This window comes from Gopherus flavomarginatus, chromosome 2 (genome assembly GCF_025201925.1).
Source record: "Gopherus flavomarginatus isolate rGopFla2 chromosome 2, rGopFla2.mat.asm, whole genome shotgun sequence".
Taxonomy (NCBI): domain Eukaryota; kingdom Metazoa; phylum Chordata; order Testudines; family Testudinidae; genus Gopherus; species Gopherus flavomarginatus.
The window spans coordinates 234,959,806-234,974,100 of record NC_066618.1 but is presented as its reverse complement, the minus strand read 5'-3'; the positions used below and the strand labels follow the sequence as shown (position 1 = coordinate 234,974,100).

At 41.4% G+C, this 14,295-nt stretch overlaps 1 protein-coding gene across 1 annotated transcript in view; it reads right to left on the bottom strand.

Annotated features, from left to right (window-relative positions):
- The window catches only part of CLVS1 (clavesin 1), a 118,213-nt gene that overhangs the window by 7,604 nt on the left and 96,314 nt on the right, over positions 1-14,295 (bottom strand). The window contains exon 5 of the mRNA XM_050941183.1: positions 12,535-12,770. Within this exon, the coding sequence (XP_050797140.1) occupies positions 12,535-12,770 (236 nt within the window). The remainder of the gene's footprint in view (positions 1-12,534; positions 12,771-14,295) is intronic.

The window sequence follows — 14,295 nt, the reverse complement described above, 5'->3', positions numbered from 1 at the left end:
TTGGCAGCACAAATGTTTGTTCTCACAGACCGGTTATTACACATTTAAATTCTATTATTTGCTTCCACAAGGGATGGCAGGCCCATTTTAAAGGCAATTTAAAAAAAAAATCAGGTCCTAAATCTTTCCTCATAAATCAGTGTCTCGTATATATTGGAGATAGAGGAGGATTTGTATTGTATCAGTTGAGAATACAATTTTCATCAGTCCTCTTTCAGAGAACCACATAGCAACTCAGTTTTGGCTCTGGCATTTAGTAGAAATCAGGTGACTCCTCTCTTCAGCAGTCTGCAAAGTCCTTCAGTCCCTATAACACCTGCAAAAACTATGGCCCTGATTCAGCAGAGCACTTAAGTCTCGGTGGAGTAAGAAGAGCCTTGTTGAATGGGGACTTTAAATTGAGAGTCAATTTTTTCGCTTATTGCAGTTATGCCCCTTCCAAACCTAGCTCCCTCCATGCTACTCAACCACATAGAGTTAGGGGTGGGCACAACTGAATCCCAGAGTATGTCATTTTTGTTCAATGAAACTGTTCAGTAAATCTGAAAGTGAAAGTGCTCAGGTTTATGAGGGGGTTGGGGCAGGTGGGCTGGAGTTTAACCCCTTAGTAGAGGGTAGCATTCACTACATGTAAAATGTTCCTGTGTAAGGCCCTGAGCTTGCAAAAAAATATGCATTTGTTAAATTTTATGCATGCAAGTAGTTCAATTGATTTCACTAAGTCTCTTCTCCTGTGTTCAGTTAAGCCTGAGTGGCTTTGCAGGGTTGGAACCCCGGAGTATGTCTCATTCAGAGCTATATCTGAATGTACTTAAAAGCTATTCAGTGACCTTAGATTTCTCTACCAAACTAACCTTGCTTAGGAGAGCAAATCCAAAGTGGAAAGAAGAGTGAATCCTCATGCTCACTTCTGAAGCTTTGAGTAATGCTCAAATATGTTCTTACTATTGAAAGAGTAAATGAAAACAAGTGGGGTGATTCACTCCTTGGTGAGGATATTCTGAAGTTGAGAAAGCCAAGAAAACCCTGCTGTTTCTCCAGTAGATTAGCCTTAATTTTCAAATGACAGCATTATGTAGGGGTATATACATAACTATGTGAGAGAGCACAGATGCCTTTACATATTGTGTGATCATTTTAATGGGAGTACATTACAATGGGAGTACTATACAACAAGGGCCAGATTACTTTTAATCCAGTTTTATACTGCTCTAACTCCACTGATCTCAGAGACAGGGTAGGGTACAAGTGCAGTAAAACTGTGTTGATTCAGCTGCCAGGAATTTAAGACGGCTGGATCGCACTTCTGAAAGGCTTTATAAACCAACAAAAACCCACTTCTGTACCAATAACCTGCTCATGACATGCTCACCTAGAAAGCCATCTTTTCCAGTCCTATGCCTCCTTTATTTAATCTTTCCTTCCTGCTACTAACGAGCCGATATGCTGTGGCAAACATGACAGTCGTGCCAAGGTGGTTGTTTTTTTTCTCCTCAGAAGCGAGAGGCTTCAACCCTTTCAGACAGACACGCTGTAACCAATCAATTAGACCACATTGTGAAACTCTATTCATTACCTCTCGCCTCCCATCTGCTCAGTTCCCTCTAATTCTCATCCCATTTCATGAACACCTCAGGGCTGTTCATCTTCCTGTTATTTATTCCATTTGTAGAAAATAATAAGCAGGGGAAATGTTTCTGTTAGACTCTCAGCCATTAATGTTCTTAGTGGCAAAGTGTGAAGGACATTTTTTTTCTCCAACATGCTATGTAACCTGTCAGGGGTGGGAGAGAAAATGGTAGTTGCACTATACAGCATGTCTCCAAAACTAAACCTCTTCAGCGGGGAGAACACCTCTTTCCTCCATTTCAGAGGACAATGGGAGTACATAAGGGATTGGTGCAGGACATAGACGTATACATTATGGGTGATAAAAGGTGGCGACTGTATTAATACAAACACACTACAATGATTGCCTGTGGACAGCAAGATCTTGAAAGGCAAGTGGAGAAAATGCCATCTTCACTCCTTGCAACCCGCATGCATGCGCGCACACACCCTCCATTGGCTAAGCCCCATAAGCCCTCACCTCAGATCACAGATGAAGGTTTCCCTGTTCTATGGTATGCAGATCGGAAACATCAAGATGGCCCTGGATTTTGTGCAGATACTATACTACTAATCACCACTATTACTAAGACTTCTTTTGAGCAAGTCACTTCATCTCTATGTACCTCAGTTTCCTATTGGTAACTAGGGTTGACAATACTTTCTTTCTCTCACCCATTGCTTTGTCTATTTGGACTGTAAGCTCCTTGGGGCAAAGACTGCCTCTTACTCTGTGAATGTACAGCTCCAATGGGCTCCTGATGCCTCTAAATTCTATTTTGATACATGCAATTATTTTGCATGTACACGGCACCTTATAGCCATAGATCTAAAGTGCTTCACAAAGATGGGAGAGCATATTATAGATAGAGGGATAATGGAAGCAAAGGAGTTAAGTGATCAAGACATACAGTGAGAAAGTGGCAGAATCAAAAATAAAACCCAGGCCTCCCAGCTTATCACTCAGTCCACTAAATAACAGCTGCAAGTGCCGACCTTTCCCTAATGGTGGACTTGGTTCCTAGCCAGTGGGATGGTGCTCACTTAATCATCATCCAGTTAAGTTTTTCTCAGTATTCAATGTGTGAGCCCAGGCCTTATTTACTGCACTGCACTTATGTGCTGATCTGAAGACAGAATTATCAGTTTCCTCATATTCATATCCTCAGATCTGAAGAAGAGCTCTGTGTAGCTCGAAAACTTGTCTCTCTCCCCAACAAAAGGTAGTCCAATACAAGATATTACCTCACCCTCCTCGTCTCTCCACAAACATTCATGAATTTATCTTCACAACAACCCTTTGGGGCGGGAGGGGAAATTATCTCCATTTTACAGATGGGGAACTGAGACACAGCCAGAGATGAGGTCAAAGGTATCCACTAATTTTGCTGACCAATTTGAGACACCAAGGACATGGTTTTTCAGAGTACTTAGAATATAGCACTGCATATGTCCAAACCACAGCTCCCACAATCTTCCGTTTGCAGCACTGTTAGTGCTCACCACTTCTGAAAATCAGGCCCCAGGGTCTCAAGTCAGGCACCCAGAAAATGAGGACCACACAATTGTTGACCACCTGTGAAAAGTTTGAGTTAAGTAGGTTGCTTCACATCACACAGGAACTCTGGCAGAGGCAGGGATAGAATTCAGCTCCCCATGGCACCATTCAAGAGCCTTAACCATAAGGCTGTCCTTTCTCTCCCTGCAATCCCCTGTCTCATTCACCACACACGTTCCAACTTCTGCAACAAATGAGACAGGGGTCCTACACACAACAGTTTCCTTCACTACACCACCCCAATTCAGCCCCAAAGCAATTTCATCCTGTGCCCAGAAGGAGGCCAGAGTCCTCTGGAAAAAATAGTATGTGATGAAGTAATTAAAGCCTGTATCATAACGCACAAAGGGGCTGAATTAAGGTTACACCAGCAACCTCATTTCTCAAATCTCCTAACTTTTGAGTGGTTGACTTCGCAACCTTAACAATGTTCTTTTAACATAGTTTTTGTGTCTATATAGTTTCCTAAGTTTTTAACAAAGCAAACTGAAAAAAAAAACCCAGAAATTCCATCATGTGACATCATTTTGATACTCACATGGTTCACCAGCAGGATTGGAACCTTTAGATCTTCTGCACAGACCTCTGCTACATCAGCAGAGGAGTAACTAGAGCACCTGACAGCAATAGTAGGTCAGACTCTGTGTGGACTGGCACTACAGGAGGAGAAGACACATTTCACCAGTGGGTTTTGTGGATATTTAGTGAGACTTAGGAGTCTTGGGTTCCCTGCCAGGCTGCAGAAGGGCTGTGTGCTTGAGTGAGCACAGACTCTTCTGTCCCATTCCCTCCAACGTGACCCGGTCCCAGTCTTGTCTCTTCCCCACCCATGGCTCCTTGTTCCAATTGCGTTCTCCTTGCCTACCTAGTCCAAGGCTCCACTCCTCATTTTCTCCCTCCCTACACTCACGCCCAGCCTCCTTTTGCAACTGGTTCCAGATCCCCACTGCTGGATCTCATCTGATCTGTCTTTCCCACCCCCCATCACTGGCTTCCAGGCTCCTCGTACAATCTCAGTCTCCCCATTCTCACTCTCTCACCCCCATCGTGGCTGATTGTCCCAATCTCTTTGTCCAGCCAGTCCCAGTTCTCTCCCCCATCCCGACACTGCACCCAGCTCCTTCTAAGATCTGTCTCTCCTCTCCCCTGCCCCCATTCCCTCCCACAGTGGTTCCTAGGCCCAGTCTTCTTGTGCAGCCAGTCTCTCTACACTCCTTCCCCACAACTTCTCATATGACATGTGTTATCTTCCCATTTCCCCTACCTGCTCCCAGTCCCCTTGCCCAACCAGTCCCAGCCCTCCAACTCCCACAGTTTCTCTCTCCTCAACTCCCAGCTTGGCCAGACTCCTTGTCCCAGTCTACTGCTTTCCCTCCTTCTGGGCTGGCTTTTGGTCCTTTGATATTAAAATCAGATGGCTTCCTTCTCCCTGCTGCCTGGGTGCAAGCAGGGGGGTTACTGAGAGCACAGGAGAGACAGGCTCCTTGATCTCCATTTCAGTGCCCAGCCTGGCCCAGAGCTGTTGGAAACTGCATCTACAGGAAAAGTCCAGCTTTGTTCCTATAGACCTAGACTGAAGCATGTTTCGTTGTTCTCTGGGGATGGCCCAGCACTAGGAACTGACTGAGCGGGTTCAGTGAATGGAATCTTTGGAGCTTTTAGCTGCTAAAATCAAAGAACTCTTTACTGAGTGTGAGTGAACTGTGATTTTTCAAAGGGTTTGTAATTTAGCCAAATTTGGGAGGATTTTCACAGAGATTGCAAAAGGCAAATCACTGACACAAATACCCCACCCCTCCCCTGCCAAATTTCAAGTCCCTGCTCCAAAGCATGGGGGCATTTGAGCTGTTCAAAGAAAAGTTCTTAAGACTATTTTACCATCAGCAAAACAATTTTTTTCCCCTAGCTTAATACTTGGAAACAGCTGAACAATTTTGGCTAAAATTTCTCTCCCAATAAAAGTCAGCCTGGCCTGGAAAATTTCAGCCCTGCTGGTTAAAGTTTGGCAGAGTTATATACAACGGAAAATAGAGTGTTATAATGGGAAGTGTCGGGCCACCTTACTAATAGGCAGTGCTACCAGTCCTGCTATAATACATCAGCTGTATTTGTCTGCACGGCTACAGTTCACCGATCACGGCAGTACTTGAGTGCTGTGTATGAATTAAAACCGCAGCCAGAGATGCCTAGGAAGGCAGCCAGTTCTCTGCCCCACTTTGGGTGTGCTCAGGGTTCCTAGTATTGCAGGTGTAGTCATGGCCTGTTACTTCTGATCACGCCTTCAGACTCCTTGCCCTCTGGTTCTTTGGGGAACCCTCTAGCGTTTCATATGCTGCCTGCCAATGATCAGTTCACAGGGCAAATGCACCGCAGCCTTTCCATTAGTTTCTGAAACTTTAGCAAAATCCAGTCACCAGTTGTAACATTTTTCAACAGCTACTAATGAGCATGGACTACTGTACATTTACAATATGCCTGCAGGTGCCTGCTTGGGTATTATGGCCTGTTTCACGCATTATGAATCACTGATGGGGAAGGAGGTGCCACAAAGAAGTAAGTAGTTTCCTCATTTTTGAACCCAAAATATGAATAGTGAAAACTAAGTGCCACCTCTACTTGTATTTTATATGTTAGTTATAATGCAAGGAATAGAACTATTTTGACTTAATACTCATATGGAATATCTGTTCCCCTCCTTGCATCCCTCCAGTTGGCATGGAACAAGCCAGCTCTCAGTTAGTCAGGGGGACAAGGCAGTTGCTGTTCATGGGCAATCAGAAGCTTTCACATATTTTCCTATTGATTTTTATTAGGGCTGTGAAGCGATTAAAAAAATTAATCATGATTAATCACACTGTTAATAATAGAATACCATTTATTTAAAGGTTTGTGGATGTTTTCTACATTTTCAAATATATTGATTTAAATTACAACACAGAATACAAAGTGCAGAGTGCTCACTTCATGTTTTTATTACAAATATTTGCACTGTAAAAATGATGACAGAAATAGGATTTTTCAATTCACCTAATACAAGTACTGCAGTGCAATCTCTTCATCACAAAAGTTGAACTTACAAATGTAGAATTAAGTAAAAAAAAACACCTGCATTCAAAAATAAAACACTGTATAATGTTAGAGCCTGCAAGTCCACTCAGTCCTACTTCTTGTTTAGCCAATTGCTCAGACAAACAAGTTTGGTTACAATTTGCAGGAGATAATGGTACCCGCTTTATGTTTACAATGTCACCTGAAAATGAGAACAGGTGTTTTCATGGCACCATTGTAGCAAGATATTTACGTGCCAGATGCACTAAAGATTCATAGGTCCTTTTAGGCGTCCATTTTGATGACTGGTTCTGCTTGATAACAGTCCAAAGCAGTGTGGACCAACTCATGTTCATTTTCACTATCTCAGTCAGATGCCACCAGCAGAAAGGTGATTTTCTTTTGTGATGGTTCAGGTTCTATAGTTTCTGCATCGTACTGATGCTCTTTTAAGACTTCTGAAAGCATGCTCCACACCTCGTCCCTCTCAGATTTTGGAAGTCACTTCAGATTCTTAAACCTTGGGTCGAGTGCTGTAGCTGTCTTTAGAAATCTCACGTTGGTACCTTCTTTGTGTTTTGTGAAATCTGCAGTGAAAGTGTTCTTAAAATGAACATGTGCTGGGTCATCATCCCAGACTGCTATAACATGAAATATATGGCAAATGTGGGTAAAACAGAGCAGGGACATACAATTCTCCCCGAAGGAGTTCAGTCGCAAATTTAATTAACACATTATTTTTTAATGAGTGTCATCAACATGGAAGCATGTCCTCTGGAATGGTGGCCGAAGCATGAAGGGGTATAAGAATGTTTAGCATATCTGGCACGTAAATGCAAATGCCTATTCTCACTTTATGATGACATTGTAAATAAGAAGAGGGCAGTAAATGTGAATAAACTTGTTTGTCTTAGCGATTGGCTGAACAAGAAGTAGGCCCGAGTGGATTTGTAGGCTCTAAGTTTTACATTGTTTTGTTATGGAGTGCAGTTATGTAACAAAAAAAATCTGCATTTTTCACGACAAAGAGATTGCACTACGGTACTTGTATGAGGTGAATTGAAAAATCCTATTTATTTTGGTTATCATTTTGGTTATCATTTTTAAAGTGCAAATATTTATAATAAAAATAATATACACTTTGATTTCAGTTACAACACAGAATACAATATATGTGAAAATGTAGTAAAACATCCAAAATATTTAATAAATTTCAACTGATATTCTATTGTTTAACAGTGCAATTAAAACTGCGATTAATTGTGATTAATTTTTTTGAGTTAATCATGTGAGTTAACTGTGATTAATCAACAGCTCTAATTTTTATGCTGTGGTATTTTAGTGCTTCTGCAGTAACTCGGTGCTGACTGTGAGCCAGCATCAAATGAGCCCCATAAAACCAGAAGCATCTGCTGAAAGGGGATAGTAAGGTCACACTGGAGTTAATAACTAATGAAACAGTGAAAGACCTGATTTCCACAGCCTAGCCCTCAGGAGCCAGTCTGAATAAATAGGAACCCTGCCCATCTCTGCCCAGAATGAGCCCCAAGTTCAGGCTCAAAAATATTCTAAAACATATTTCTTTGTTTATTATACTGTCATAGCTTGTCATAGCTTCATAGTTAAGTACTGATTTTTTCCTTAAAGCAGGCATTCCTTGTCTTTGTTAGATATGGGAAATAGAATCTATGCTTTCCAAACATACAGCTGCTTCTCTTTGAGCACTGGAGGAATTTTCTGAGACCATAGAAGATTAGATTGAGTTATATTTGTCTTGAAAATGATCCTTTAAGAAACCAAATCATGAGCGGAAAATATGAAAAAAATCTAATATGTATTTAAAAATCAGTTTCATCTAATCTGGGGTCACAAACCCTAAAAAATGCTTTAATCATAACCATGCAGGGACAGAGGACAAAGGAATTTAGGCACCTAAAGATGAAGACAGGGCCTACTGGAATTTTCAAAGCACTTAACTGGGTTAGGCATCTAACTGTCAATGGCTAACCTATTGAAGTGCTTTTAAAAAACCCAATAGGCATCTAAATCTTTAGGCACACAAATCCTTTGAAAATGTGGTCCTTGGTCACTATAGAGCAGAGTTAAGGATGTTTTGGTGCCTACACTGTGCATTTCCACATGTTAGCATGTCTGGATTTCTTTTAAGTGTAACTGTAATTCTGAATTTTCTGGGTTTATAATGTTTGATTTTGGGGATAATTGCAACATCCTTGCAGTGTATTTTGCAATGGCACTGGAACACTTATAAGAGTAGGGGTGCTGAAAGCAAGTCCCTTTACCCCTGTCCACCCCACCCCTCAGAGCTGTGGCCAGGAGCAGGGCTGTGTCTCTGGAGAGAGGGACTTGGACAAGCCTAAGGGGGCCAAGGTTGAAGCCACAGCTGGGGGCAGGCGTGGGGCCGGCAGCCAGGACCCCGCATAAAATGGAGAACCACTAGTTCCTGCGCCTATGATATTTTGCTCTTAAATCACTGATACATGTTCTCAACCTAAACTCTGTCATAACAGTTTTTTGGCTGGGTAGTTTTGTTAAATTTCATTTCTCAACAGTTTATTTCTAAGTGGTATTGACTTTTCAGATGAGTCCGGATTGAAGGCAAGTTCCAAAGGGTGCGCTTGTGCTGACATGGGCAACAGAGAGAGAGTGGAGGAGGAGCAGTTAGCTGACAAATTGTGTCCCAGCCTACCACAAGTCAGGGATTCCCCTTCCATCACCTTTGCCAAGGATCTAGCTCACAGAGGAAGAAGTGACCCAAGACCCAGCGGTTGATAGGCAACGGCGATATAATAGAGAGGCAGGTATTGGAAACAAAAGAGATTCACATGATAGTCAGGGCAGACTACATACTGCTGCTGAACCCAAACAAGACTAAGGTGGCACTCTTGGGAAAAGGGAAGATCTTCAAAGAATTACCATCCTCTGTAACATACCCCCGATTGCTAACTCAGTCTGCAGCTTGGAGATCCTTTTGCGCTCACTGCTAAGAGAAGTCCAAATAGCTATGGGCGGTCATTGCCATCTGTAACTGGTGTGGTGAGCATTCATGACCCCTAGGCTTAATTAGTTCAACCCATTATATCTAAGCATGAAGCTACATGCCCAGAAAAAAACTCCGACTGGTACAAAATGCAGCAGCTCATTGATTAAGCAACAGAGAGCTCCACGAGAACTTCAGTTTGGTGCTCTGGTCTCCATACTGGCTACCTATTGAATAGAGTCCAACTCAGGGCCCATTTCTTGATATTCAGAAGTCATTGGCATTGGCCCTCATTAGGTGAGCGAGAACGTCTCCTTCCATAATCACGATCTCCCACAACAGCTACATTGCTCAACCAAACAGGCTTGCCATCACTGGAGGCAGAACTTTCATGGGAGCTGGACGTAGACTGGAATGTTCTCCCAAAGAGAGATGACTTACCATATAAACACCTATATAAACAATCTAAAATCAACATAACCTCTCTTTAAGAATGAGTTGACCTTGCCATTGCTATATTAATGCTAGTTTTCATGTTTTATTACCTTGTTTATTTCAAACTTCATTGAGCTGAATCTTAGTAAACAGATCAAATCTGAATGGATTTTGTTGTTGCTGCTGCTGTTCTGGCTATTACCCTCATTATCTGGAGTCATCAGCAGTTTTGCTGTGTTTTCCATCTGTTATTCAGTATTAGGGCTCTGGTATTTTTCCATGGTATGAGATAATTTCAGAGGATGGGGCTATCATTTCCATTTGTTATGATTTTTTCTCAGTGTGAGTGCTTGATTTCCGCTCAGGTCCTTAGTTTTACCAAAAGGAAACACCAGATGGTTTGATTAAGACCCTGTTCACACTATAATATTTGCCAGGTCATGAAACTGCTTTCAAAATCATTTTAATTCCTAGGCTCAAGAACTATTTTCTATGCTGTTTTTTAGAATGTTTTCCTCATTTATACAAACTGGCATTTGCTAGCATTATTTGCTAAAATAAACATGAAATTGTTTACAAGAACAGATCTTGTGCAGTTTCATGGTACTGGGAAAAAAAACGGCTGAGAATGGGGGAGGGAGGTACTGTTGTGGTGTCATTGCTAATTAGTATTCCAAAACTCAGCTCAGTTCTGCATATCTGAAGCAGCTCATGTACCTGTTTTTTCTTCATTGTATCTGTACCATTTGCCATCATCCGAGACTTTCTCGGGTATTTTCTTGTCTCTGGTGTTATGTAATTTGATATGCGCAGTATGTTTTTCAGGTGAGAATGCAAGGTCTGTTTTACTAATCTCTCAAAGGTTCTGTTTTTCTGTCAGCTTTGTATTCATTTCATGAAGTTAAGTAAGACCATATTTTGGTTAGTTGGTCTCTGATTCCATCTCTTGGTGGTTTCTTTCTGATCTGTAGTTCTTGCCTTGTTTTCTCAATGTAAATGGTATTAAAGTCCTCTGAAGGAATGGAGTAGGCATAATGTTTCACATACAGTACTTGTAGTGGGAGGGGTGTGCTCAGGTTGGCTCAAAATTCCCTCCTGCCTCCGCCAGCTGTAGACTGTATTCTCTATTCTCTTACAGAAGAGTTCAGTTACTAGTAGTCTTTACATATTGCTCACGCGCTAGCATTATCACATCTGTTTCAAGTTGCTGCAGTTTGAACTACAGTTCATTACTACCTTTATCTATGACCAAAACATGAGGCACTACAACTACATACATTTAAAAAAAAAGAAAGGGTGAAGGGGCTCTGATTAAAATACCCTCACTATTGTGTACATGGAAGTGCATGCATTTACATGCCCCCCCCATTTTAAGTGAATATTTTGAATAGCAGAAGGGTCCTGTAATAATAATAACCTGGAAATGTCCACTACGTGCATCCGACGAAGTGGGTATTCACCCACGAAAGCTCATGCTCCAAAACGTCTGTTAGTCTATAAGGTACCACAAGACTCTTTGCTGTAATAATAATAGTTAGCATATGTTTATATCACTTTGCATTTTCATTGGCCATATAACCAACTAGTGTCTTTATAGATGACATATTTTAGTTCAACTGCAGATTATTGGGCTGAATGCATTCCTGGGTGAAACCTCATAGCATGTTTTACACAGGAGACTGGACTAAAAGAAATCATCATTGTTCCTTTCAGCCTTCAAATCTATGATTCTGTTAGGATCATCTTTTCTTTTGTTTCTTTGAAAATAGTATAATGACTAAAAGTGTCAGATATTTTTTTTAAGCCACTCTCTAAGTATGCAAGAGGTGTTGGTCATCTGATAACATCTAAACAAAATCATGTCTTGAGTTAAAAGAGACAAGATTTTATGATGCCTGTGGAGAAGCAGAGCTTTACTGAGAGGAGAAAAAGAGTGATTAAATAATTTTAATAGGGGGGAAATCTCACTTGTATGAAAAAGGGAGATTTAAGATCAAGAAATCACTTACTCCTAGAAAAACACTGATGACAACCATAACGTTTTGTTCCGAGTTAGGAACATTTCAGAGTTACGAACGAGCTCCATTCCTGAGCTGTTTGTAACTCTGAGATTCTACTGTAGCTACAACAGTATAGGTCTGTGTAGTGTAGACCAGACCTCAGAGTGTGGTATCATCCAGCACAGGCCCTACAATGACACTCAGAAATCCACAAACCTCACTATTCTGTATTGGTTCCCCCTCCAGTCAATTAGTGCATATTAGTGAGCTTTGTTGATTTAAAAATGACCATTTTAAGCTTTGGAAGCACTAAACACAATCATCAGATCTAAAAGTAAAGGTCTTCCTGTACGCTTAAGAGACCAGCTTTACTAGCTGAACAGATAATGGGTAGTGACTGGATAGGCACCTAAAGGAGACTATTCATTTTTAGAGGGCTATGGTGCTTGTTATACACCAACTACCAGAAGTACATTACAGGGAGCTAAAATCTATCATTGACAAGTGTGGTCAGAATGTACCAAAGCAACAGCTGTGAATGTAAAACAGAACAGAAATATTCCTGTATATTATGCCATGGAAATGGCATTCCACTGTGACTTTTTTCATTGAATACAGTGTAAAGGGTCTAATTAATTTCAACTTGTTTTTGTTCACAATCATTCGTAATCAGAGAAGTAATTATGGTCCTGCCAAGACACTGGCCTTTCACTGCCACATAGTAATCACTCTTCAGGCTAAAGTGCCCCTTATTTTCAGCTTCAGCAAAATAAGCTCCTGCCTCTTATTAAATTGGGTTAGTCCAGCCATTAGACTGGTGATGACTAAATACATAACCTATAATGTAAAACAACAGGACAAAATTTGCACTCGTGGCCAGTTCTCACCTTGTCATGTGTTTCGGTGAGCACCCCCTCTCTAGGTTGGAGGATGAGTGCTTCACATGCATCGCGTTGTAGGAAGTGTGAGTGTATTCGTTTTCATCACTGTAGTCAGGACCAAGTAATGTCCGAGCCCAAGTTCCCATGTCATAAGGAGGAAGCGTACCTCCAAATTCAGAGGGCAGGCATTCCGGGTGTATTAGCTGGTGAAGGCTGTTCAGATTGTTACCATGGAGAAAGATCTGAAACAAAACAAAACAAAAGCACAGTCAGTTCCTTATTTCATAAAGCATTATAATTTAGAGCAGTGAATTTGCTCTGCAATTTATGGGTGGGTCTTTTCAAAAGCACTCAACATTAGCTTTATTCTGCTCCCATTGAAGTCAACGCTGAAAATATGGTACTAGAGATGTTCCTTGTCATTACCATAAGATATACATCATATAAAAGCAGGGAAAGAGTGGGTTGTGGAATTATTTTTGAGGGAAGGGAGGAGAGATTCCTGGAAGAAGTGTTTTCTGACGAAGGCTCTGAAGAAGAGGGATATGGTTCTGTTATTGGATGCCACAGAGCGAGAGCATGAAGAAGAGAGTGAGAGAAGATAATAAAGGGATCGGAAAGGTGAGAGGTCTGTAAGGGAGCATAGGGAGCAAGAGGAGACAAAATCAGAGATATAAACTAGAACAAGCTCATGAGGATCTTTTAACATAAAGGCAATGAGCTGGAACTGGTACAGTAGTAACTACACCTGGAGCCCAGCTCAGTGGCAGAATCACTGTCTATTTCAGATAGACACCAAAATCTAGACCTATTTATTTTCAGAGCTCTGGAAATACTCAGTAGTTTTGGTGTGCAAGGGGTCATGTGCAAAAATTTTCCCTCCGTTTGGATCCACGTTCTCTCCTGTCAAGTGAGTTGTTTTGGGTTCAAACAAAACATGGCATTTTAACTGACTTATCATCAAAATTGCACAAATTGCTATTTTGTGCTGTTTCAACACATTTATAAAATGACTCAAGGCCATGTACCTGAGCAATTTTCTTTGAACTTATCCTCAGTTTCTGAATTTGTAACAAAACACTGAACCACACAAAGCTTCTAGTAATTTAGGGTTTTATTTGAACACTCTGCCCAGCTTTAATCCAGACATGTTTTCACACTGAAGGACTCCTCAGCCTGTTCAATACTTCTCAGATGGAGCCCAGGCCAGATTTTGGTGCCTTTCTGAGATCCATTTTAGTAACTATGAACTTCAGGATAAAAATGGACAAGGACAGTGAGGTACAATAATCCAGGTACATCTCTGCAGTGAAGACCTGCTTCTCCTCCTGCTGTGTGAGCTGATATAGAGAAGTGGAAGTTTTTGTGGACACCAGTGGGAGTTAAGAAAGGCAACCTGCTGAAGAAGCAAAACTGGCAAGTTCCTTGGAATTGATAGTACCTCACTGGGCAGAGATTGAGCTCTATGGGAGCATCTTCATATGGATGGCTTCAGTGGGAGACTGTGCCTGTCCCTCCACTATCACAGCTCAGTAAAAACTTCCTCTGGCCATAGGCATGCCTTGTCCATTGTACGATAGGATAGCGCCTGTTCTTTGTACATTCTGTGGTCCCTGACTTTGATTCTGAAAATAACCTATTTCTGCTGAATTATTGATTGAATCTAGGCTAATTGCAAACTCCAGCTGAGGCTTCAGTCATAGCTGCAGTTCTCACAGGCCCATTCAAAAAAACACAGAGGAAAAAGAATAAAGCAAAGAAAGGAGG